Consider the following 19,265-nt stretch of genomic DNA (forward strand, 5'->3'; position numbering starts at 1 on the left):
CTGTGGTCCCCGCTGCCCCTGGCTCCGCCAGCCCAGGGTGATCCTGTCCCTGTCCCCCCACCCCGGCTGTTCCGTCACCCCGCAGCGGGCGCCCCTGTGGCCCGCCGGCCACGCTGTTCGCCCCCAGACCCTACTTCCTCCTTCTGCCGCGCCCATCAGCGCCTCTCCGCCAATCAGCGCGTCGCCTGCGTAGCCTTGCCCAATCACGACACAGTGGGCGGGCGCCCAGCTCCCCGCCCCCTCACTACGCTCACCAATCGCCGCCGCCGCTCCCTTCCGCATCGGCCAACCGCTGCCTTTTGCGCGCCGCGCCAATCCGAGCACGGACCCGTCACGGCCGCTGACCAATGGCAAGCAGCGGATGGGCGGGCCGGCCCCACGTGACCGCGCGGCGGGCCGGGGTCGCGTTGCCATGGTGAGGGCGTTCGTGCTGCTGGCGCTGGGCGGCCCCGCCCCTCCGGGCCCCGCCCCCTGCCGCGTGCTGTACGCGCGCTCCTTCGGGACCCCCCCCGAGACCCCCCCGGACCCCGCGGACCCCGCCCGGCAGCGCCTCCTCCGCAAAGAGCAGCTGCTGGCAGTGGCCAGGTACCCCAGACCCCGGGATGGGACACCCCACGGGACCCCCTGCCTGGAGATGCTGGGGCTGCGACCCCCCTCCACGGGACCCCCCAGTCCCCACTCCATCGGACCCTCCGTTCCTGGGGATACTGACACCTCCCCCCCTTTCTGGGGATGCTGGGACCCCCTTCCCTATAGGACCCCCCTTTCTGGGGATGCTGGGCCCCCCTTCCCTATGGGACCCCAATGTCTGGGGATGCTGGGACCCCCGTTTCTGGGGATGCTGGGATGCCCTCCCCTATGTGACCCCCTTTTTGGGGATGCTGGGCCCCCCTCCCCTATGGGACCCCCATTTCTGGGGCTGCTCGGACCCCCTTTCCTATGGCACCCCTGTTTCTGGGGATGCTGGGACCTCCCCCCCATGGGGCCTGTGTTTCTGGGGATACTGGGACCCCCCTTCCCTATGGGACCCCCATGTCTCGGGCTGCTGGGCCCCCCTTCCCTATGGGACCCCCATTTCTGGGGATGCTGGGACTCCCGTTTCTGGGGATACTGGGATGCCCTCCCCTATGTGATCCCCTTTTCTGGGGATGCTCGGACCCCCTTTCCTATGGGACCCCTATTTCTGGGGATGCTGGGATGCCCTCCCCTATGGGACCCCCATTTCTGGGGCTGCTCGGACCCCCTTCCCTATGGGACCCCTCTTTCTGGGGATGCTCGGACCCCCTCCCCTATGGGACCTGTGTTTCTGGGGATGCTGGGACCCCCCTCCCCTATGTGACCCCCCTTTCTGGGGTTGCTGGGACCCCCATTTCTGGGGATGCTGGGATGCCCTCCCCTATGGGACCCCCCTTTCTGGGGATGCTGGGACCCCCGTTTCTGGGGATCCTGGGATGCCCTCCCCTATGTGACCCCCCTTTTTGGGGATGCTGGGCCCCCCTTCCCTATGGGACCCCCCTTTCTGGGGATGCTGGGATGCCCTCCCCTATGGGACCCCCATTTCTGGGGATGCTGTGGGACCCCCCAGGAAGCCCAGAGCTCTAACAGCCACTTTTAGGGGGGGCAGGACTCGGCGGGACCCCCGGGGCCGTGGTTCCACGGCCCCGGGGGTCCCGCCGAGCCCTGGCCCCCCCTAATAGAGGGGTTCACCCTATCCCTGGGGGTCCTAACATGAGCGTCCCCCCTTCTCTTGCAGACAAGTGACCTCCCATTACCAGCTGCTTCAACCATCCTCATCACCCCCACCCGCCCCCCAGCCCCCCGAGGACCCCATCTCTCTGCAAGACGCCCCGGGGGGGCTTTTCCATCTCCCCCCGGGGGACCCGTTTCCCCAGGGGGTGACGGTGGCCTGGCTGTCCGTCCTGGCCGTGGCTTTCGCTTTGGTTTGCGACCCCCGGGAGAACTTGTCGCTGGCCGAAATGACGCTGCGGCGCCTGGCCCCGCGGCTCCTGGCCGCCCTGCGGCTGCTGGGCTCCGGCGCCGACGCGCTGCTGCGGCCCGAGGCCGCCGACGCCGTCCTGGACCGCATCCTGCCCCACGGACAGATGCTGTTCCTCAACCAGGCCTTCCTGCAGGCGCTGGACCGGGAGATGGGCGTCAAACCAGCCCGCTGAGCAGCCACCAGGGGATGGGGACAGGGATGGGGACAATGGGTGGGGATGCGGATGGGACAGGGGATGGGGACAATGGGTGGGGATAGGGGATGGGGACAATGGATGCGGACAATGGATGGGGACAGGGATAGGGACAATGGATGGGGATGGGGATGGGGACAATGGATGGGGATAGGAGATGGGGACAATGGATGCGGACAATGGATGGGGACAGGAGATGGGGACAATGGATGGGGATAGGAGATGGGGACAATGGATGCGGACAATGGATGGGGACAGGAGATGGGGACAAAGGATGGGGATAGGGGATGGGGACAATGGAATGGGGACAGGGGATGTGAACAGGGGATGAGGACAGGGCATGAGGACAGGGGATGGGGACAATGGATGGGGACAGGAGATGGGGACAAAGGGTGGGGATAGGGGATGGGACAGGGGATGGGGACAATGGATGGGGAATGGGGATGGGGACAATGGATGGGGACAGGGGATGAGGACAGGGATGGGACAGGGGATGGGGACAAAGGATGGGTATAGGGGATGGAGACAATGGAATGGGGACAGGGGATGGGACAGGGGATGAGGACAGGGATGGGACAGGGGATGGGGACAATGGATGGGTATAGGGGATGGAGACAATGGAATGGGGACAGGGATGGGGACAGGGGATGGGACAGGGGATGAGGACAGGGGTGGGACAGGGGATGGGGACAATGGATGGAGAAAGGGAATGGGGACAATGGATGGGGACAGGGGATGGGGACAGGGAATGTGAACAGGGGATGGGGACAGTGGATGGGGAAAGGGGATGGGACAGGGCTGGGACAGGGCTGGAGGTCCTGGGTGCGCCCAGGGTCCTGCTCACCGTCGGGCTCGGGCAGCAGAGGGTTCCCCTGCACCCCTAATACTGGGGGGGGAGCTGAGATACCCCACCAGGACGGACGGCAAAAGCATCGGGAATAAAGAGAGTGAGCCAGCGAAGAGCAGGTTTTAATCAGTTTGTCCCATCCCGGGGGGCTGAGGCCGCCCCCGTAAAAACCCACCCTGAGCAGGGACGGGGACGTGTCCCCACGTCACTTTGTATGGGTGGTGGCTCCACGGGGGTGTTATAAAAGAGCTGGTTCCCTCTCCTGGGGGGCTGCAAACCTGCCCCCCAGCCCAAGGGACGGGTGCTGGGGGCTCCGTCCCCTCCCCGTGAGGGACCCGTGCTGGGGGGTCCCCGGCTGTGGCAGCGCAGGGACGGGACGGGGGGGCGGGAGGGACCCCGGGGGGTGCAGGTGCTGAGGGGTCCCGGCGCCCCCTCCCCCTGCACTGGCAGAGAGCTGTGGGGCGCTGTGGGGCGCTGTGGGGCACTGTGGGGCGCTGTGGGGCGCTGTGGGGGGCTGTGGGGCACTGTGGGGAGCTGTGGGGCACTGTGGGGAGCTGTGGGGAGCTGTGGGGCGCTGTGGGGCACTGTGGGGCGCTGTGGGGAGCTGTGGGGGGCTGTGGGGCACTGTGGGGAGCTGTGGGGCGCTGTGGGGAGCTGTGGGGAGCTGTGGGGCGCTGTGGGGCGCTGTGGGGAGCTGTGGGGAGCTGTGGGGCGCTGTGGGGCGCTGTGGGGCGCTGTGGGGCGCTGTGGGGCACTGTGGGGCGCTGTGGGGCGCTGTGGGGAGCTGTGGGGCGCTGTGGGGAGCTGTGGGGCGCTGTGGGGCGCTGTGGGGCGCTGTGGGGAGCTGTGGGGAGCTGTGGGGCGCTGTGGGAGCTGTGGGGCGCTGTGGGGCGCTGTGGGGCGCTGTGGGGCGCTGTGGGGGGCTGTGGGGAGCTGTGGGGCGCTGTGGGGCGCTGTGGGGCGCTGTGGGGTGCTGTGGGGCACTGTGGGGAGCTGTGGGGCGCTGTGGGGGGCTGTGGGGTGCTGTGGGGCACTGTGGGGAGCTGTGGGGCGCTGTGGGGAGCTGTGGGGAGCTGTGGGGCACTGTGGGGCACTGTGGGGCGCTGTGGGGAGCTGTGGGGGGCTGTGGGGCGCTGTGGGGAGCTGTGGGGCACTGTGGGGCACTGTGGGGCGCTGTGGGGCGCTGTGGGGGGCTGTGGGGAGCTGTGGGGAGCTGTGGGGAGCTGTGGGGCACTGTGGGGAGCTGTGGGGCGCTGTGGGGAGCTGTGGGGAGCTGTGGGGCGCTGTGGGGCGCTGTGGGGGGCTGTGGGGCGCTGTGGGGTGCTGTGGGGAGCTGTGGGGAGCTGTGGGGCGCTGTGGGGGGCTGTGGGGCGCTGTGGGGAGCTGTGGGGAGCTGTGGGGCGCTGTGGGGCGCTGTGGGGGGCTGTGGGGCGCTGTGGGGTGCTGTGGGGAGCTGTGGGGAGCTGTGGGGCACTGTGGGGGGCTGTGGGGCGCTGTGGGGAGCTGTGGGGCGCGGGGGCTCGTCCGGTGCGTGCGGGGGTGAGCGGGGCCGGCAGATCCAGCTGTGGATCCAGCGCCAGACCCAGCACAGATCTGGGAGCAGATGCAGCAGCAGAACCGGCAGCGGATCCAGCAGCGGATCCAGCAGCAGGTGCAGCCGCAGATCAGCAGCAGACCTGGTACCAGATCCGGCAGCAGATCCAGCCGTGGATCCAGCAGCACAACCGGCAGCAGATCTGGTAGCGGATCCGGTAGTGGATCTGGCAGCACAACCAGCAGCAGATCTGGCAGTGGATCCAGCAGTGGATCTGGCAGCAGAACCAGCTGCAGGTCCAGCTGTGGATCCAACCACAGACCCAGCAGAGGGTCCAGCCACAGTTCCAGCTGCAGATCCAGAAGTGGCACAGCTGAGCATCCAGCTGTGGTTCCAGCTGTGGATCCAGCAGTGGATCCAGCTGTGGTTCCTGCTGCTGGTCCATCTGTGGATCCAGCTACGGTTCCAGCTGCAGATCCAGCAGTGGGTCCAGCTGTGTTTCCAGTTGTGGACACAGCAGTGGATCCAGCTGCGGCTCCAGCTGCAGATCCCACCGCGGATCCAGCTGTGGCTCCAGCTGCAGCCCCCGCCGCGGGGCTCAGGGCGGGCTCATGTCGCGCTTGCAGATCCAGAGGAAGGTGAAGTTGCAGTTGTGGTCGTTCCAGAGCCCGTTGCCCACGGCGTGGATCTGGGCGCAGCTCTCCTGGCCCCACTTCCCATGGTCGGTGTTGTCCGGCTGTCCCGGCGCCCAGAAGCTGCCGAGCGGGGTGGGTCAGGGGGCCGGGGGGCCGGGGGTACCAGCCCCCCCCAGAACCCCCTCACCTCTTGGCCTGAGAGTAGGGGGCTCCGTCCACCCAGCGCCAGGAGCCGCCCGGGCCCGTGGCCGACAGCCCGATCCAGTAGGAGCTGCCCCGCGCCTCCCGCGCCAGGTAATCCTGGGGACAGGGACACAGGGACACGGGCAGCCAGGGGTGGGCGGGGGCGCGGGCAGGAGGGGCCGCAGGCAGGAGCTGGCAGCAAGGGATAGGAGCAGAGGAAACGGCCTCAGGTTGCCCAGCGGAGGTTGGGGTTGGATTTAGGGACAATGTCTTCCCCAAAGGGCTGTGGGGCATTGAACAGGCTGCCCAGGGCAGTGCTGGAGTCACCAGCCCTGGAGGGCTGGACAGACGGACATGAGGTTCTCAGGACATGGGGCAGGGACAGGGTGGGTTATGGTTGGACTGGATGAGCTCGAGGGGCTTGTCCAACCAAAGTGATTCTGTGATTCTCTGAGGTTGTGCAGGCAGGGGGTGCACAGGCAGGGGTCACAGGCAGGGGGTGCACAGGCAGGGGGTCACAGGCAGGGGGTGCACAGGCAGGGGGTCACAGACAGGGGGTCACAGGCAGGGGTCACAAGCAGGGGTGCACAGGCAGGGGGTCACAGGCAGGGGGTGCACAGGCAGGGGGGTCACAGGCAGGGGGTGCACAGGCAGGGGGGTCACAGGCAGGGGTCACAAGCAGGGGTGCACAGGGAGGGGGTGCACAGGCAGGGGGTGCACAGGCAGGGGGGTCACAAGCAGGGGGGGTCACAGGCAGGGTGGTCACAGGCAGGGGGTCACAGGCAGGGGGGTCACAAGCAGGGGTGCACAGGGAGGGGGTGCACAGGTAGGGGGTCACAGGCAGGGGGTGCACAGGCAGGGGGTGCACAGGCAGGGGGTCACAGGCAGGGGGTCACAGGCAGGGGGTGCTCGGGCTGCAGGCGGGGGGGCTGGCACCAGCACCCACCTGCTCCTCGGGGCTGGTGACGGACACCAGGTGCGCGTGTGTGGAGCGGCAGGCGGCCTCCGCGTCCCCCCAGGCCTTGCGGTCCCCCGAGAAGAAGTAGATCCTGCCCTCGTGGTAGCGCCAGCCCAGCGCCAGCCCCTGCAGCCACCGCCCTGCGAGCCCGCGGGCGGGACGGGACACGGTGGGGACGGGACGGGGACAGGGGCACGGGGAGGTGGGACAGCGATGGGGATGGGATGGGGACAGGGGCACGGGGAGGTGGGACAGTGATGGGGATGGGATAGGGACAGGGGCACAGGGAGGTGGGACAGCGATGGGGATGGGATAGGGACAGGGGCACGGGGAGGCAGGTGGGGGACACGGGGACAGGTGTTCCCCCTGGGATGGCTGTCACCCCCCCCAGGATGGCTGTCACCCCCCCGGGATGGCTGTCACCCCCCAGGATGGCTGTCACCCCCCCAGGATGGCTGTCACCCCCCCGGGATGGCTGTCACCCCCCCGGCACGTTACCGAGCTGATCCTTCCGTCTCTGCTCCGCTGCCGAGCTCTCGCGTCGGCTCCAGGGACCTGTGGGGGGTCAGGGAGAGGAGCGGGCAGGGATGGGACAGGGATGGGACAAGGGATGAGGACAGGGGCTGGGGACAAGGGATGGGACAGGGGATGGGGACAAGGGATGGGACAGGGGATGGGACAAGGGATGGGACAGGGGATGGGACAAGGATGGGGACAGCATGGGGACAGTGGATGGGACAAGGATGGGGACAGGGCTGGGACAGGGCATGGGGACAGGGCTGGGACAGGGGATGAAGACAGGGGATGGGGACAGGGGATGGGACAAGGATGGGGACAGGATGGGGACAGTGGATGGGACAAGGATGGGGACAGGGCTGGGACAGGGGTTGAAGACAGGGGATGGGGACAGGGGATGGGACAAGGATGGGGACAGGATGGGGACAGTGGATGGGACAAGGATGGGGACAGGGCTGGGACAGGGGTTGAAGACAGGGGATGGGGACAGGGGATGGGACAAGGATGGGGACAGGGATGGGGATGAGGGATGGGAACAGGGCTGGGACAGGGGATGGGGACAGGGGATGGGGACCCGGGATGGGGACAGGGCTGGGACAGGGCTGGGGTCCCGGGTGCCCCCCGGGGTCCCGCTCACCATCGGGCTCGGGCAGCAGAGGGTTCCCCGCTGCCGCCAGCTCTGCCTGCGCTGCCCGCAGCTCCGCCTGGCCCTGCACGTCTGGGGAGCGGCAGGGGCTGAGCACCGGGCCAGGGCTGCTGCCTGCGCCCGCACCCTGCCCGCACCCTGCCCGCACCCTGCCCGCACCCTGCCCGCAGCCCTGCCCGCACCCTGCCCGCAGCCCTGCCCGCACCCCTGCCCGCAGCCCTGCACACATCCCTGCACACACCCCTGCCCACCCCCCTGCACACATCCCTGCCCGCATCCTGCCCGCACCCCTGCCTGCATCCCTGCACACTTCCCTGCCCGCACCCAGCCCCTGTCCGCATCCCCGTGTCCCCGTGTCCCTGCGGTGGCACTCACGCAGGATGACCAGCGCTGCCAGCGCAGCCCCCAGCACCAGCAGCACCGCGGTGCCCACGGCCAGGATGGTGCCCGGTGTCCGACAGGACGTGGCCGGGGGGGCCCTGGGGGCTGTGGGGAGAAGCCAGAGTCACCACAGCCCCAGCGCGGCGCGGGCAGCTGTCTGTCCGTCCGTCCGTCCGTCCCGCGGCCGTACCTGCCGGGGTGCTGGGCGGGTACTGGATCTGCAGCGGCTCGTACAGGTCGGGCCCCGTCGCCGCCATCGCCGCAGCCGCGCTGGCACCGGGGCTGTGGCCGCGCCAGGAAAGGGAACCGGCTGCCGGGCACCCCGGGGCGTGGGGACGGTTCCTGCTGCCCGCCGGGCGTCACACGTGTCCCCACGCCCTGGGTGGCGTCGTCTGGGACAACCCATCATGTGAGGCACACGGGCATGTCCCAGCACCGCGCTGGGGCTCCTGCACCCCAGCCGCGGCCAGACCCCAACCCTGACCCTGACCCCGACCCCGACCCCAACCCTGACCCTGACCCCGACCCCGACCCTGACCCTGACCCTGACCCCGACCCCGACCCTGTGCTTTTGTCCCCAAACACACCCCAGTTCCAGTTTGTGTTTCCCCCCCACAGACACAGAAACTTTGGGGGTTCCCTGCACCCCAGGAGGGAATCGGCTCCCCAGCCCCAGGGAGCAGCAGCTGGGGGGATGCTGGGGAGAAGGGCATCATCTTCATCACCATCGTCACCTTCATCTTCATCATCATCATCATCTTTATCATTATCATCATCAGCATCATCACCTTCATCATCATCATCTTTGTCATTATCGCTACCATCATCACCATCATCATCATCTTTACCATCGCCAGCTCCACCTTCATCTTCATCATCATCTTTATTATTATCATCAGCATCATCACCTTCATCAGCATCATCTTTGTCATTATCGCTACCATCATCACCATCATCATCATCTTTACCATCGCCAGCTCCACCTTCATCTTCATCATCATCATTATTATTATCATCACCTTCATCATCACCATCACCACCTATCATCTTCATCATTTTTGTCATTGTCATCACCATCATCATCGTCTTCATCACCATCATCACCTTCATCATCATCTTCACCATCACCATCATCTTCACCACCACCATCATCATCACCGTCATCACTTTCATCGTCACCATCATCATCTTCATCACCACCCTCACCATCGCACTGGGACGTGAAGCCCAAGGGGGACTCCCCCCACCACGGGATCACTCAGGGTCACCGTCCAGCCCCCCGGCCCAGCCCCCGGTGCCACCCCCCACCGCGGGCACAGCCCCGGTGCCACCTTCCCCCGCAGGAGCAGGATGTGGGCTTTGGGACTTCTGGGGGGGTTTTCCTCTTTTTGGCCCAAACCGTCATCGTGTTTGACACAGACGCTGGAAATAGCCTCAAATATGCTGACACAGCGTTTTTCTGGCAAACGGAGGAATTGCCCGAAACCCGGGGGTTACATTTCCGCCCCGCTCCCCGACTCCATTTCGCATCTTCTTAACCCGTTTTCAGTTACTTGGCCGCGGGCCTCGCGTGTCGTTTCTGCACCGAACCCCCTTCCACACCCCGGATCTCTGCGGGATTAACCGAATTCCCCGCAAACCGCGGCCGCACAGGGACTTTCCAAAACACGGACCCCATTGACCTCACTGAGGCTCTGCGACCACAACTCCACCACAACTCCACCACCGTCTCGCCAGCGAGAGGTCACCAAAACCTGATCATTCAGATTGTTGTGTGACTGTGGGGTGTTGGGTCCACCCTCTGGCATCAGAGGACCCGCAGCCAGGGTTTGGTGTTCTCCGGGCGCTCCGGGCTCCGTCCCCACTTGCCATAGCTCTGCCCAGCCCTTCCCGGTTGGGCTTCAGTCCAGGGGGGGTTTGGTGTTCTCTGGATGCTCTGGGCTCCATCCCATCGCTCTGCCCAGCCCTTCCCGGTTGGGTTTCGGTCCGGGGGGGTTGGTGTTCTCTGGCTCCATCCCATCGCTCTGCCCAGCCCTTCCCGGTTGGGTTTCGGTCCGGGGGGGTTGGTGTTCTCTGGACTCCATCCCATCACTCTGCCCAGCCCTTCCCGGTTGGGTTTCGGTCCGGGGGGGGTTTGGTGTCCTCTGGGCTCCATCCCGTTGCTCTGCCCAGCCCTTCCCGGTTGGGTTTCGATCCGGGGGGGGTTTGGTGTTCTCTGGGCTCCATCCCGTTGCTCTGCCCAGCCCTTCCCGGTTGGGTTTTGGTCCGGGGGGCTTCTGCTCGGTCTGGCCGCCAGGAGAAGGCTCCGCGCCGCACGGGCGGGTGGGACGGGCTCCGCAGGGACACGGTCACGGCTGTTCAAGGAGCGTCCGGGCAACGCTCTCGATTTTATTGTTTAATTTTGGGTTGTCCTGCAGGTTGGCCTTGATGACCCTGATGGTCGCTTCCCCTTGAGATGCTCTGTGACCCTACATATGGGCACAATGACTTGATTTATTCGTTCCTGTCAACTCAGCTCCTACACGACGCAGACACGGGGTTTCATACCGGAGTCTTCAGTTTGCTACGGCAATTTTTAGGATGTTTCCCGGGGTGCAGCACCCTGACATCCACCAGCGGCCTCGGATGGAGGCGGCGGCTCATTGGGGTGTGAGGATGTGACCAGGTCTGTGGTTGTGCCGCGGTGAGTCAGGGCCGGTGTTCCCGTCACCGGGCCGGGGGTGCCGGGGTGCCGGGGTGCCGGGAGGAGGAAGGAAACTGGCCAGCCGCACGTTGCACAAGTGGTGAATCATGAAGACGCGGAACGTCTGGAGTGGGAAGGGACCCGACAGGACCATCCGTGGAGTCCGCGGCACGGCCGGGAGGTGGGGTGGGACTCACTGGTCCCCATGGGTCCCATTGGGGGTCCCCCTGCCTGCAGGTGAGGCCACAGCTGCTCCTCGTTCAGCGTCGTTGGTGAACTCAATGTACGTCTGAGTGCTGCGTCCAGATCGTCTATAAAAACATGAGGTTGGGCCCTGGGAGCCCCGCTGGGAGTGGCCACCAGCCGGATGTCACCCCCGGGGCTGGAACACACCAGGGAAGTGCTCACCCAACGTGTGATGGACCCAACGTGTGATGGACCCAGCGTGTGATGGACCCAACGTGTGATGGACCCAGCGTGTGATGGACCCAGCGTGTGATGGACCCAACGTGTGATGGACCCAACGTGTGATGGACCCAGCGTGTGATGGACCCAATGGGTGATGGACCCAGCATGTGATGGACCCAACGTGTGATGGACCCAACGGGTGATGGACCCAGCGTGTGATGGACCCAACGGGTGATGGACCCAACGGGTGATGGACCCAGCGTGTGATGGACCCAACGTGTGATGGACCCAGCGTGTGATGGACCCAGCGTGTGATGGACCCAATGGGTGATGGACCCAGCGTGTGATGGACCCAATGGGTGATGGACCCAGCGTGTGATGGACCCAACGTGTGATGGACCCAACGGGTGATGGACCCAGCGTGTGATGGACCCAATGGGTGATGGACCCAGCGTGTGATGGACCCAGCGTGTGATGGACCCAGCGTGTGATGGACCCAAAGTGTGATGGACCCAACGGGTGATGGACCCAGCGTGTGATGGACCCAGCGTGTGATGGACCCAATGGGTGATGGACCCAACATGTGATGGACTCATCTTGCCAGTGCTGGGCGGTTTGTGCAGAAGGAGAGACAGGATCAAAAGCTTTGCTAAAATCCAGAAGAGCCACTCAATGGGTGACCTTGTAATAAAAGGAAATTAAGTTGGTTAAGCAGAGCTTTCCCCTCATTAACTGGGGACCAATGACTGTGTTGTCTCCAGTGGTTTTCAGGCACTTCCACCTTCTCCACCAGTAAGGCCAAGGGCTGGTATTACCAAGGTCTCCCCATCCCCCCGGGAACCCCAGGTTCCCGCAGCCCCCCCACATTCCCCTCTCAAAATGGCGGCCAGAGCCTGCCCTCAGCGCCTGCCCGCACCCAAGATGGCTGACACGGGGTTGGGCGGGGCAGTGGGAGTGACGTCGCCGCGGAGGGCCGCGCCCCTTCTCCAAGATGGCCGCGTCCTCCCCGCTACCGGCGCATTGCCCTTATCCAAGATGGCGGAAGACACGGAGGTGGAGGGAGTGCGCGCCCTCTTCTAAGATGGCGGGCGCGGCGTCGGCGCTGCGCCCTGGCGCAAGGCCTCTCCGCCACGCGCCGAGCGCAGGGGCGGGGTGGGAGAAAGCGAAAGTGGCGGAGGGACCGGAACTGCGGCGGCGGGAACGGGAGCGGGAACGGGAACGGGAACGGGAGCGGGAGCGGGAGCGGGGGCCGCCCCGGCGGGAGGCGGCCGGGCAGACAGGCCCCTGCTGGGTTCGGAGCGAGCGCCCCCTGCCGGGCCGGGGGAGCTCCGCCGGGGCGGCGCCGGGGGGTTCCCCCGGGCGGGGCCGCGGTCCGCGGGGACCCCCCTGTCCCCCCGCGGGGACCCTCGGCCATGTCGCGGCTGGAGGCGGTGGCCAACGTGGCGCTGCGGGTGCCGGCGCTGGCGCTGCTGGACCTGCTGTACCGCTGGGACGCGGCCGCCATCGCCGAGCTGCTGCGGCCCCGCCGCGGGGACCCCCCGCTGCTGCGGCCCCCCGCCCTCCGCGGGGCCGCCGGCCTGGGTAGGGACGGGGACACGGACACGCGGGGACCCACGGCTGGGGACACCCCTGGGCTGGACAGGCTGGGGACACCGGGGACACCCCAGGGACTGGGGACATGAGGGGGCATCCTAGGGATGGGTGTGTTGGGGTCACTCCAAGGGATGCACAAACTGGGGACATGAGGGGTTAACCAGGCTGGGGACATGGTGGGGACACCCCAGGGATGGACAGGTTAGGGACATGAGGGGACTTCCCAAGGGGTGGGCAGGCTGGGGACACTCGGGGTTGGACAGACTGCGGACATGAGGGGACACCCCAAGGGATCGGTAGATTTGGGACACCCCAGAGGTGGCCAGGCTGGGGACACAAGGGGACAGCCCACAGGTTGGACAGGTTGGGGACACGTGGTGATACCCCAAGGCATAACCAGGCTGGGGACATGGTGGGGACACGTTAGGGATGGACAGGTCAGGGCCGTGAGGGGACACCCCAAGTGATGGATAGGCTGGGGACATCCCAAGGGATGGACGGGCAGGGGACACAGCGGGGCCACCCAAAGGGATGGTCACATTGTGGACACAAGAGGACGCCCCAAGGCATGGACAAGTTGGGGACATAAGGGGATACCCCAAGGGATCACTAGGTTGGGGACACACTAGGGATGGACAGGTCAGGGACATCCAGGCTGGGGACATGAGGGGACACCGTGGAGACACCCCAAGGGCTGGCTGTGTTTGGGGACATGAGGGGACACTGTGGAGACACCCCGAGGGCTGGCTGTGTTTGGGGACATGAGGGGACACCGTGGAGACACCCCAAGGGCTGGCTGTGTTTGGGGACATGAGGGGACACTGTGGAGACACCCCGAGGGCTGGCTGTGTTTGGGGACATGAGGGGACACCCCAAGGGCTGGCTGTGTTTGGGGACATGAGGGGACACCCCAAGGGCTGGCTGTGTTTGGGGTCCTGCCCTCCCAGCCCCACTGACACCCACTCGCTGGGGGTCTGTCCTGAGGGCCAGCACGGGCTGTGTCCCCAACGTTGTGCCCTTGTCACCACGTGTCCCCTCGCAGGGCGGGCAGCCTGGGGACACGGGGCGGGGAGATGCCCCTCGCACGTCCCCGTTGTTCCCACCCCACCGTGTGCGTGGTGACAGCCGTGTCCCCAGCAGGGGTCCCAGCGGGGCGGGGGTCTCGGTGGGGACACTGACGCTGTCCCCTCCCGCAGGACATGTGCTGTGCCTGGTGGTGCTGGCGCTGCCGGTGCGGTCCCTGGTGAAGCTCTACCTGCACCTGCTGACCGCGCTGCTGCTGGCCGCGGGGCACGGGGCGGCCCGGTGAGCGGGGACAGCGGGGGACACTGCGGGGGACAGCGGGGGACACCGCGGGGGACACCGCGGGGGACACCGCGGCTGAGCCTCTGTCCCCGCAGGGACTACGTGCGGCGTGAGCTGGAGTCCGGCGCCCAGGACAGCATGTACGGTGACACCGCGGCGCTCGGCCGCTTCGCCACCGCCCTGGCAGGTGAGCCGGGGGGGTCCTGGGCCCCCAAGGTGTCCCCGGGCGGGGACAAGGGTGACAATGGGTGGGGTGAGGGTCTGACCGGCTGCGGGAGCTGTCACCTGCGGGATGGCACGTGGGTGACAATGACACTGGTTTGTGTTGAGTGGGGGAGCTGGGCATGAGCCCTGGGGGTCTCCTCTGTGCCCCCCAACCCAGGGAGGTGGCACAGGGGCCCTTTGTCCCCAGGTGTCCCTGTCCCCCAGGCCTGTGTGCGCTGGGCTCCCTGTCACCCGTGGGATGACATGGGTGACAATGGCACGGTGGAGCAGGGAGGCTGGACAGTAATCCTGGGGGTCTCCTCTACCCCCTGCCATGGGGAGGGCGCCTGGGGGTCCCGTGTCCCCGGGTGTCCCCAGGTGTCCCCAGCTGTCCCTGTCCCCCAGGCCAGCTGTGCCTGTGTGCGCTGTGCTCCCTGCTGATGCGGACCCGCCGGCCCTGGCTGCTGGCGGCGCCGGCGCTGCCGGTGCTGGGGCGGCTGTGGGGGCTGCCCCCCGCCGCGCTGCCCCCCCTCTGCACCCTGGCGGCCGCCCTCACCGCCAGCCAGGTGCTCTACGTGCTGGCCACCCACGTCCTCGTCCCCTTCCAGCTGGCGGCCACCGCCTGCCGGGAGCTGCTGCAGGTCGGGGGCTGCGGGGTGGGGGTGTGGGATGGGAGCTGCGGGATGGGGCTGTGGGATGGGGGTGTGGGATGGGGGCTGCGGGGTGGGGCTGTGGGATGGGAGCTGCGGGATGGGGCTGTGGGATGGGGGTGTGGGATGGGGGGTCTGCAGGGTTGCAGGATTGGGGGTCTGAGGGGTGGGGGGCCTGCAGGATGGGGGGCTGTGCGATGCGGGGGGCTGCAGGGTGGGGGCTGTGGGGCGGGGGGCTGTGGGTGGGGGCTCCCATGCTGAGCCCGGTGTGCCACAGGGTGAGCTGCAGGGTGTCCCCTTGCACAGCCGCCCCCCACGCGCCCCTTGCCCTACACATGTGGGGCAGGACGGGGCCACCCCCTGAGTGTGTCCCCCCAGGCGCTGGAGCTGTCCCGGCTGGTGGCCCTGGGGGTGTCCCTGTGGAGCCAGCTGGCCGTCCCCCTCCTCTTCCTCGTCTTCTGGCTGGTGCTGTTCTCCCTGCGCCTCGCAGCCTTCCTCCTCGGCCCCCCCGGCCCCCGCAACCAGCACGGCCTCCTCTTCCTCCTCCTCAGCAGGTGGGGATGGGGGCTCAGGCTCCCCGGGTGCTGGGGAGGAGAATGAAGAGGGGTCGGAGCTTGGTGGGTGCTGGGGAGGATGAGGAGGGTCTGGGGTCCGGTGGGTGTTGGGGAGGATGAGGAGGAGAGTCTGAGGCTTGGTGGGTGCAGAGGAAGGAGGATGAGCAGGGGTTGGAGCTCGATGGGTGCTGGGAGGAAGATGGGGAGGGTCTGGGGTCCAGTGGGTGCTGTGGGAGGAAGATGAGGAGGGTCTGAGGGTCTGGTGAGTGCGGTGGGAGGATGAGGAGGGTCTGGGGGTCTGGTGTGTGCGGTGGGAGGATGAGGAGGGTCTGGGGGTCTGGTGAGTGCGGTGGGAGGATGAGGAGGGTCTGAGGGTCTGGTGAGTGCGGTGGGAGGATGAGGAGGGTCTGGTGTGTGCGGTGGGAGGATGAGGAGGGTCTGGGGGTCTGGTGTGTGCGGTGGGAGGATGAGGAAGGTCTGGTGTGTGCGGTGGGAGGATGAGGAGGGTCTGGTGTGTGCGGTGGGAGGATGAGGAGGGTCTGGGGGTCTGGTGAGTGCGGTGGGAGGATGAGGAGGGTCTGGGGGTCTGGTGAGTGCGGTGGGAGGATGCGGAGGCCGGGCGCCCCGGTGTGTCCCCGCGGTGACGGTGGCCCCGCAGCGTGGCCGAGTGCTGCGGGACGCCGTACGCGCTGCTGGGCCTGACGTCGGCCGTGTCCTACCTGGCGCTGGGGCTGCTCAGCCTGTGCCGCTGCTACCTGCTGGGCTTCGGGGCCCGGCCCCACGGCCACGGCTCCCACCGGTGCGCGGGCTGGGGGGCACGGGTGGGGGGCACGGGTGGGGGCAGCGGGGGCACAGGCAGGGGAGGGCACTGGCAGGAGGGGGGTACATGGGCAGGAAGGGGCATAGGCCAGGGGCCACATGTGGGGGGCATGGGCAGGAGGGGGGCTGAGGTGTGGGGGCACGGAGTGGGGGTGCGGGAGGGTGGGGGGCACAGGCTGGGGGGTGTCACAGGCTAGGGGGTGTCACCGGCTGGGGGTCATGGATGGGGGTGCAGGGGCACAGGGGGCATGGGCAGGATGTGGCCATGGGCGGGGGGGCACAGCATCCCTCCTCCTGCCCTGTTTGTGTGCGGGACCCCAGCACAGGCTGGGGGCACAGGGGGGTCACAGGGGTTTGGGGACCGGGCAGGTCCCCGAAGGGCGGGCAGGACACGGCCCGTGCGGTGCCTGACCCCCCCTCCCGCAGGGGGGTGGCGGAGGGGGTGACACGGCCCGTGCGGTGCCTGACCCCCCCTCCCGCAGGGGGGTGACGGAGGGGGTGACACGGCCCGTGCGGTGCCTGACCCCCCCTCCCGCAGGGGGGTGACGGAGGGGGTGACACGGCCCGTGCGGTGCCTGACCCCCCCTCCCGCAGGGGGGTGACGGAGGGGGTGACGCTGCTGCTGCTGGCGCTGCAGACGGGGCTGCTGGACCTGCAGGTCCTCCAGCGGACCTTCCTCCTCAGCATCATCCTCTTCATCGTCGTCACCTCCACGCTGCAGTCCATGATCGAGATCGCCGACCCCATCGTGCTGGCGCTGGGGGCCTCACGCAACAGGTACTGGGGGGGTGCAGGATCCAGCCCCCGTGCTGGGGGGCCGCGGTGGGGAAGAGCACGTTGGGTCCCATGGCCTCCCGCCGCCTTGGCTTCTTGCTCCCCGGTTTTGGGCACAGTCTGCGCCATATTCGGGGCGCGAGGAGGGCGGGTGCTGCCCACGGGGGGTACACGGCCCCGCTGAGCCGTGCCCCCCAGGAGCCTCTGGAAGCATTTCCGCGGCGTCAGCATGTGCCTGTTCCTGCTGGTGTTCCCGTGCTTCATGGCCTACAAGATCGCCCACTTCTTCCAGCTGGACTTCTGGCTGCTCATCCTGGTGTCCAGCTGCATGCTCACCTCGCTGCAGGTGCGGCCCCCCCCCAAACCGGGGTCCCGCCGCCCCCCGGGCTGCGCCCCAGCCAGCATCACCGAGGCGCCGCCCCGGCAGGTGCTGGGCACCCTCTTCATCTACAGCCTGTTCATGGTGGAGCGGGCGCAGGCGGCGCCGCTGGAGCGCATGGACGAGATCGTGTACGGCGTGAACGCGGTGAGCCGCGTGCTGGAGTTCCTGGTGGCCGTGTGCGTGGTGGCCTACGGCGCCTGGGAGTCCCTGTTCGGGGAGTGGAGCTGGATGGGCGCCTCCGTCATCATCATCCACTCCTACTTCAACGTGTGGCTGCGCGCCCGCTCGGGCTGGCGGAGCTTCCTGCTGCGCCGCCACGCCGCCCGCAGGATCGGCGCCCTGCCCCGCGCCACGGCCGCGCAGCTGCGCCGCCACGACGACGTCTGCGCCATCTGCTTCCAGGTCAGCCCCCTGCGCCCCCCCGGACACCCCGGGCAGCCCCGGGGGTCCCCTGCCCGCCGGTGACACCTGTTCCCCCGCAGGACATGCAGGTGGCCGTCATCACCCCCTGCAGCCACTTCTTCCACGCCAACTGCCTCCGCAAGTGGCTCTACGTGCAGGACACGTGTCCCCTGTGCCACCAGCAGGTCACAGCGGCGGCTGTGGAGGAGGATCCCAGCGGCGGGGGGGCAGTGCCAGCCAGCAGGGACACGGGGACGCGGGACGGAGGAGCCGCCGCCAGCCCGGCCCTGGCTCAGCTGCCCGGTGGGGACAGTGTGGTCCCTGGCCAGGGGGACATTGGGGCTCCCCAGGACGATGGGGACCCCGCTCATCCCGGCACCCCCACCCCACGGGAGCCCGAGGCGGGGACCATCCCGCAGCCCCCCGGGGACCGTCACCCCCACAGCTGGGACACACAGCACCTGTCCCCTTCACCCGCCGGCCCCGCACTGGGTGTGGGGGACAGCGGGGACCCCCACAGCGCCCACCCCCCCTCCTAGCACCGCCAGCTGCCCCCCCCAGGTCCCTCTGTGGGGGCCGCGCTGGCAGCGAGCGGGGCCAGGGCCCCCCATGGCACCGGGGACCCCGAGCACCCGTGTCCCCTCGGACTCTTTTTGCAATAAAGCCGGAGCTGAAGTGGCTGCACCCGAGGGCTGGGGCTGCTTGTCACCCCCCCACGATGATATCCTGTGCCTGGCGTGTCCCGTGGGGGGTGCGGGAAGGGGGGGCACGGGTGCCTTCTGGTGTCACCACACTAGGGGGCAAGGCATGGGTGGGGGCGTGACCTGGGGCTCATGTAGGTCTGGCAGGGGTCCCCTTTCCCCAAACCCCGTTCCCTGTTCCCGCACCAGTACAGGATGGGGGCCCCTCCCCAGCCCGGGGGTGACCGGGGTGCCACGGGAGGGGCTTGGGAGCGGGGTCCCAGCTGCAGGGGGTCCCCGTGTCCCTCCCGGTGCTGCCCACAGGGTGGGGGTTCCCGGGGGCTGGCAAATGGGGCCCCCCCGCTCAGCCCCACCCTGCACTTACTGACCGCAGCGGCTCCTGGGCCCTGCAGCCCATTAGCCGGGGGGAGAAGCCATAAAACCCATACGGGGGGGTGGGGAAAACCCCCAGCCCCTCCACCTCCATCCACCAGCCCCCCCCACTGCCCTGGGGTCCCAGCCCCCCAGTGCAAGCAGGTGGGGGGGGTCCCTGCGGGTGCCCCTGGGCAGTGGGTGCAGCTGCCCCACCCCCAGGCGCCTCCCCTGGCCCCCCACACTGCAGCCCCCCCGCGCTCACCCGCTGCCTCCATTAGGGCCCATTACCGGCGCTCGCTGGGAACAGGATCCCCGCGGACCTGGTCCCGGGGGGCACCCGCGGCCCCCAGAGCGGCCCCACCCGGCGCTGCCTGGAAATGGGAGATGGGGGGGGGAGCAGGTCCCCCCCGCGCATCCTGCGGGGGCAGCTGGGGTCCCTTGGGTGGGCTCCAGCCCTGGGGTATCTGGGTGGGATGGGGGCGTGAAGGGGTGGATGCTGGGATGGACGAGGACATGGACAGATGGACATTGGGATGGATGGGTA

The 19,265-nt window shown here is 68.0% G+C and overlaps 3 protein-coding genes across 4 annotated transcripts; 2 read left to right on the forward strand and 1 right to left on the reverse strand.

Annotated features, from left to right (window-relative positions):
• Positions 1-365: 365 nt before the first annotated feature.
• On the forward strand, positions 366-2,187 carry AP5S1 (adaptor related protein complex 5 subunit sigma 1). The gene is made up of 2 exons (XM_082051503.1): positions 366-585; positions 1,754-2,187. The coding sequence occupies exons 1-2, from the start codon at positions 413-415 to the stop codon at positions 2,169-2,171; spliced, it is 591 nt and encodes a 196-aa protein (XP_081907629.1). The 5' UTR covers positions 366-412; the 3' UTR covers positions 2,172-2,187.
• A 2,853-nt stretch (positions 2,188-5,040) lies between these two features.
• Positions 5,041-8,232, reverse strand: LOC309438857 (C-type lectin domain family 4 member F-like). The gene is made up of 7 exons (XM_082050778.1): positions 8,083-8,232; positions 7,887-7,997; positions 7,503-7,583; positions 6,848-6,904; positions 6,338-6,489; positions 5,396-5,508; positions 5,041-5,328 (listed from the first exon to the last, which is right to left on the reverse strand). The coding sequence occupies exons 1-7, from the start codon at positions 8,147-8,149 to the stop codon at positions 5,172-5,174; spliced, it is 738 nt and encodes a 245-aa protein (XP_081906904.1). The 5' UTR covers positions 8,150-8,232; the 3' UTR covers positions 5,041-5,171.
• Positions 8,233-12,185: 3,953 nt separating this feature from the next.
• Positions 12,186-18,351, forward strand: LOC309438570 (RING finger protein 145-like). Of its 2 annotated transcripts, XM_082050156.1 has the most exons (10): positions 12,186-12,564; positions 13,773-13,881; positions 13,977-14,068; positions 14,491-14,726; positions 15,114-15,289; positions 15,948-16,088; positions 16,703-16,885; positions 17,081-17,228; positions 17,310-17,666; positions 17,747-18,351. In XM_082050156.1, exons 1-10 carry the CDS (start codon positions 12,396-12,398, stop codon positions 18,203-18,205), a joined length of 2,070 nt encoding a protein of 689 aa, XP_081906282.1. In that variant the 5' UTR covers positions 12,186-12,395; the 3' UTR covers positions 18,206-18,351. The 2 variants fall into 2 exon arrangements, with proteins under 2 accessions (XP_081906282.1, XP_081906281.1); XM_082050155.1 differs by having other exon boundaries at positions 17,081-17,666.
• The last annotated feature ends 914 nt before the right edge of the window (positions 18,352-19,265 follow it).

This window comes from Streptopelia decaocto, assembly GCF_964273445.1.
Source record: "Streptopelia decaocto genome assembly, chromosome: 4".
NCBI lineage: Eukaryota > Metazoa > Chordata > Aves > Columbiformes > Columbidae > Streptopelia > Streptopelia decaocto.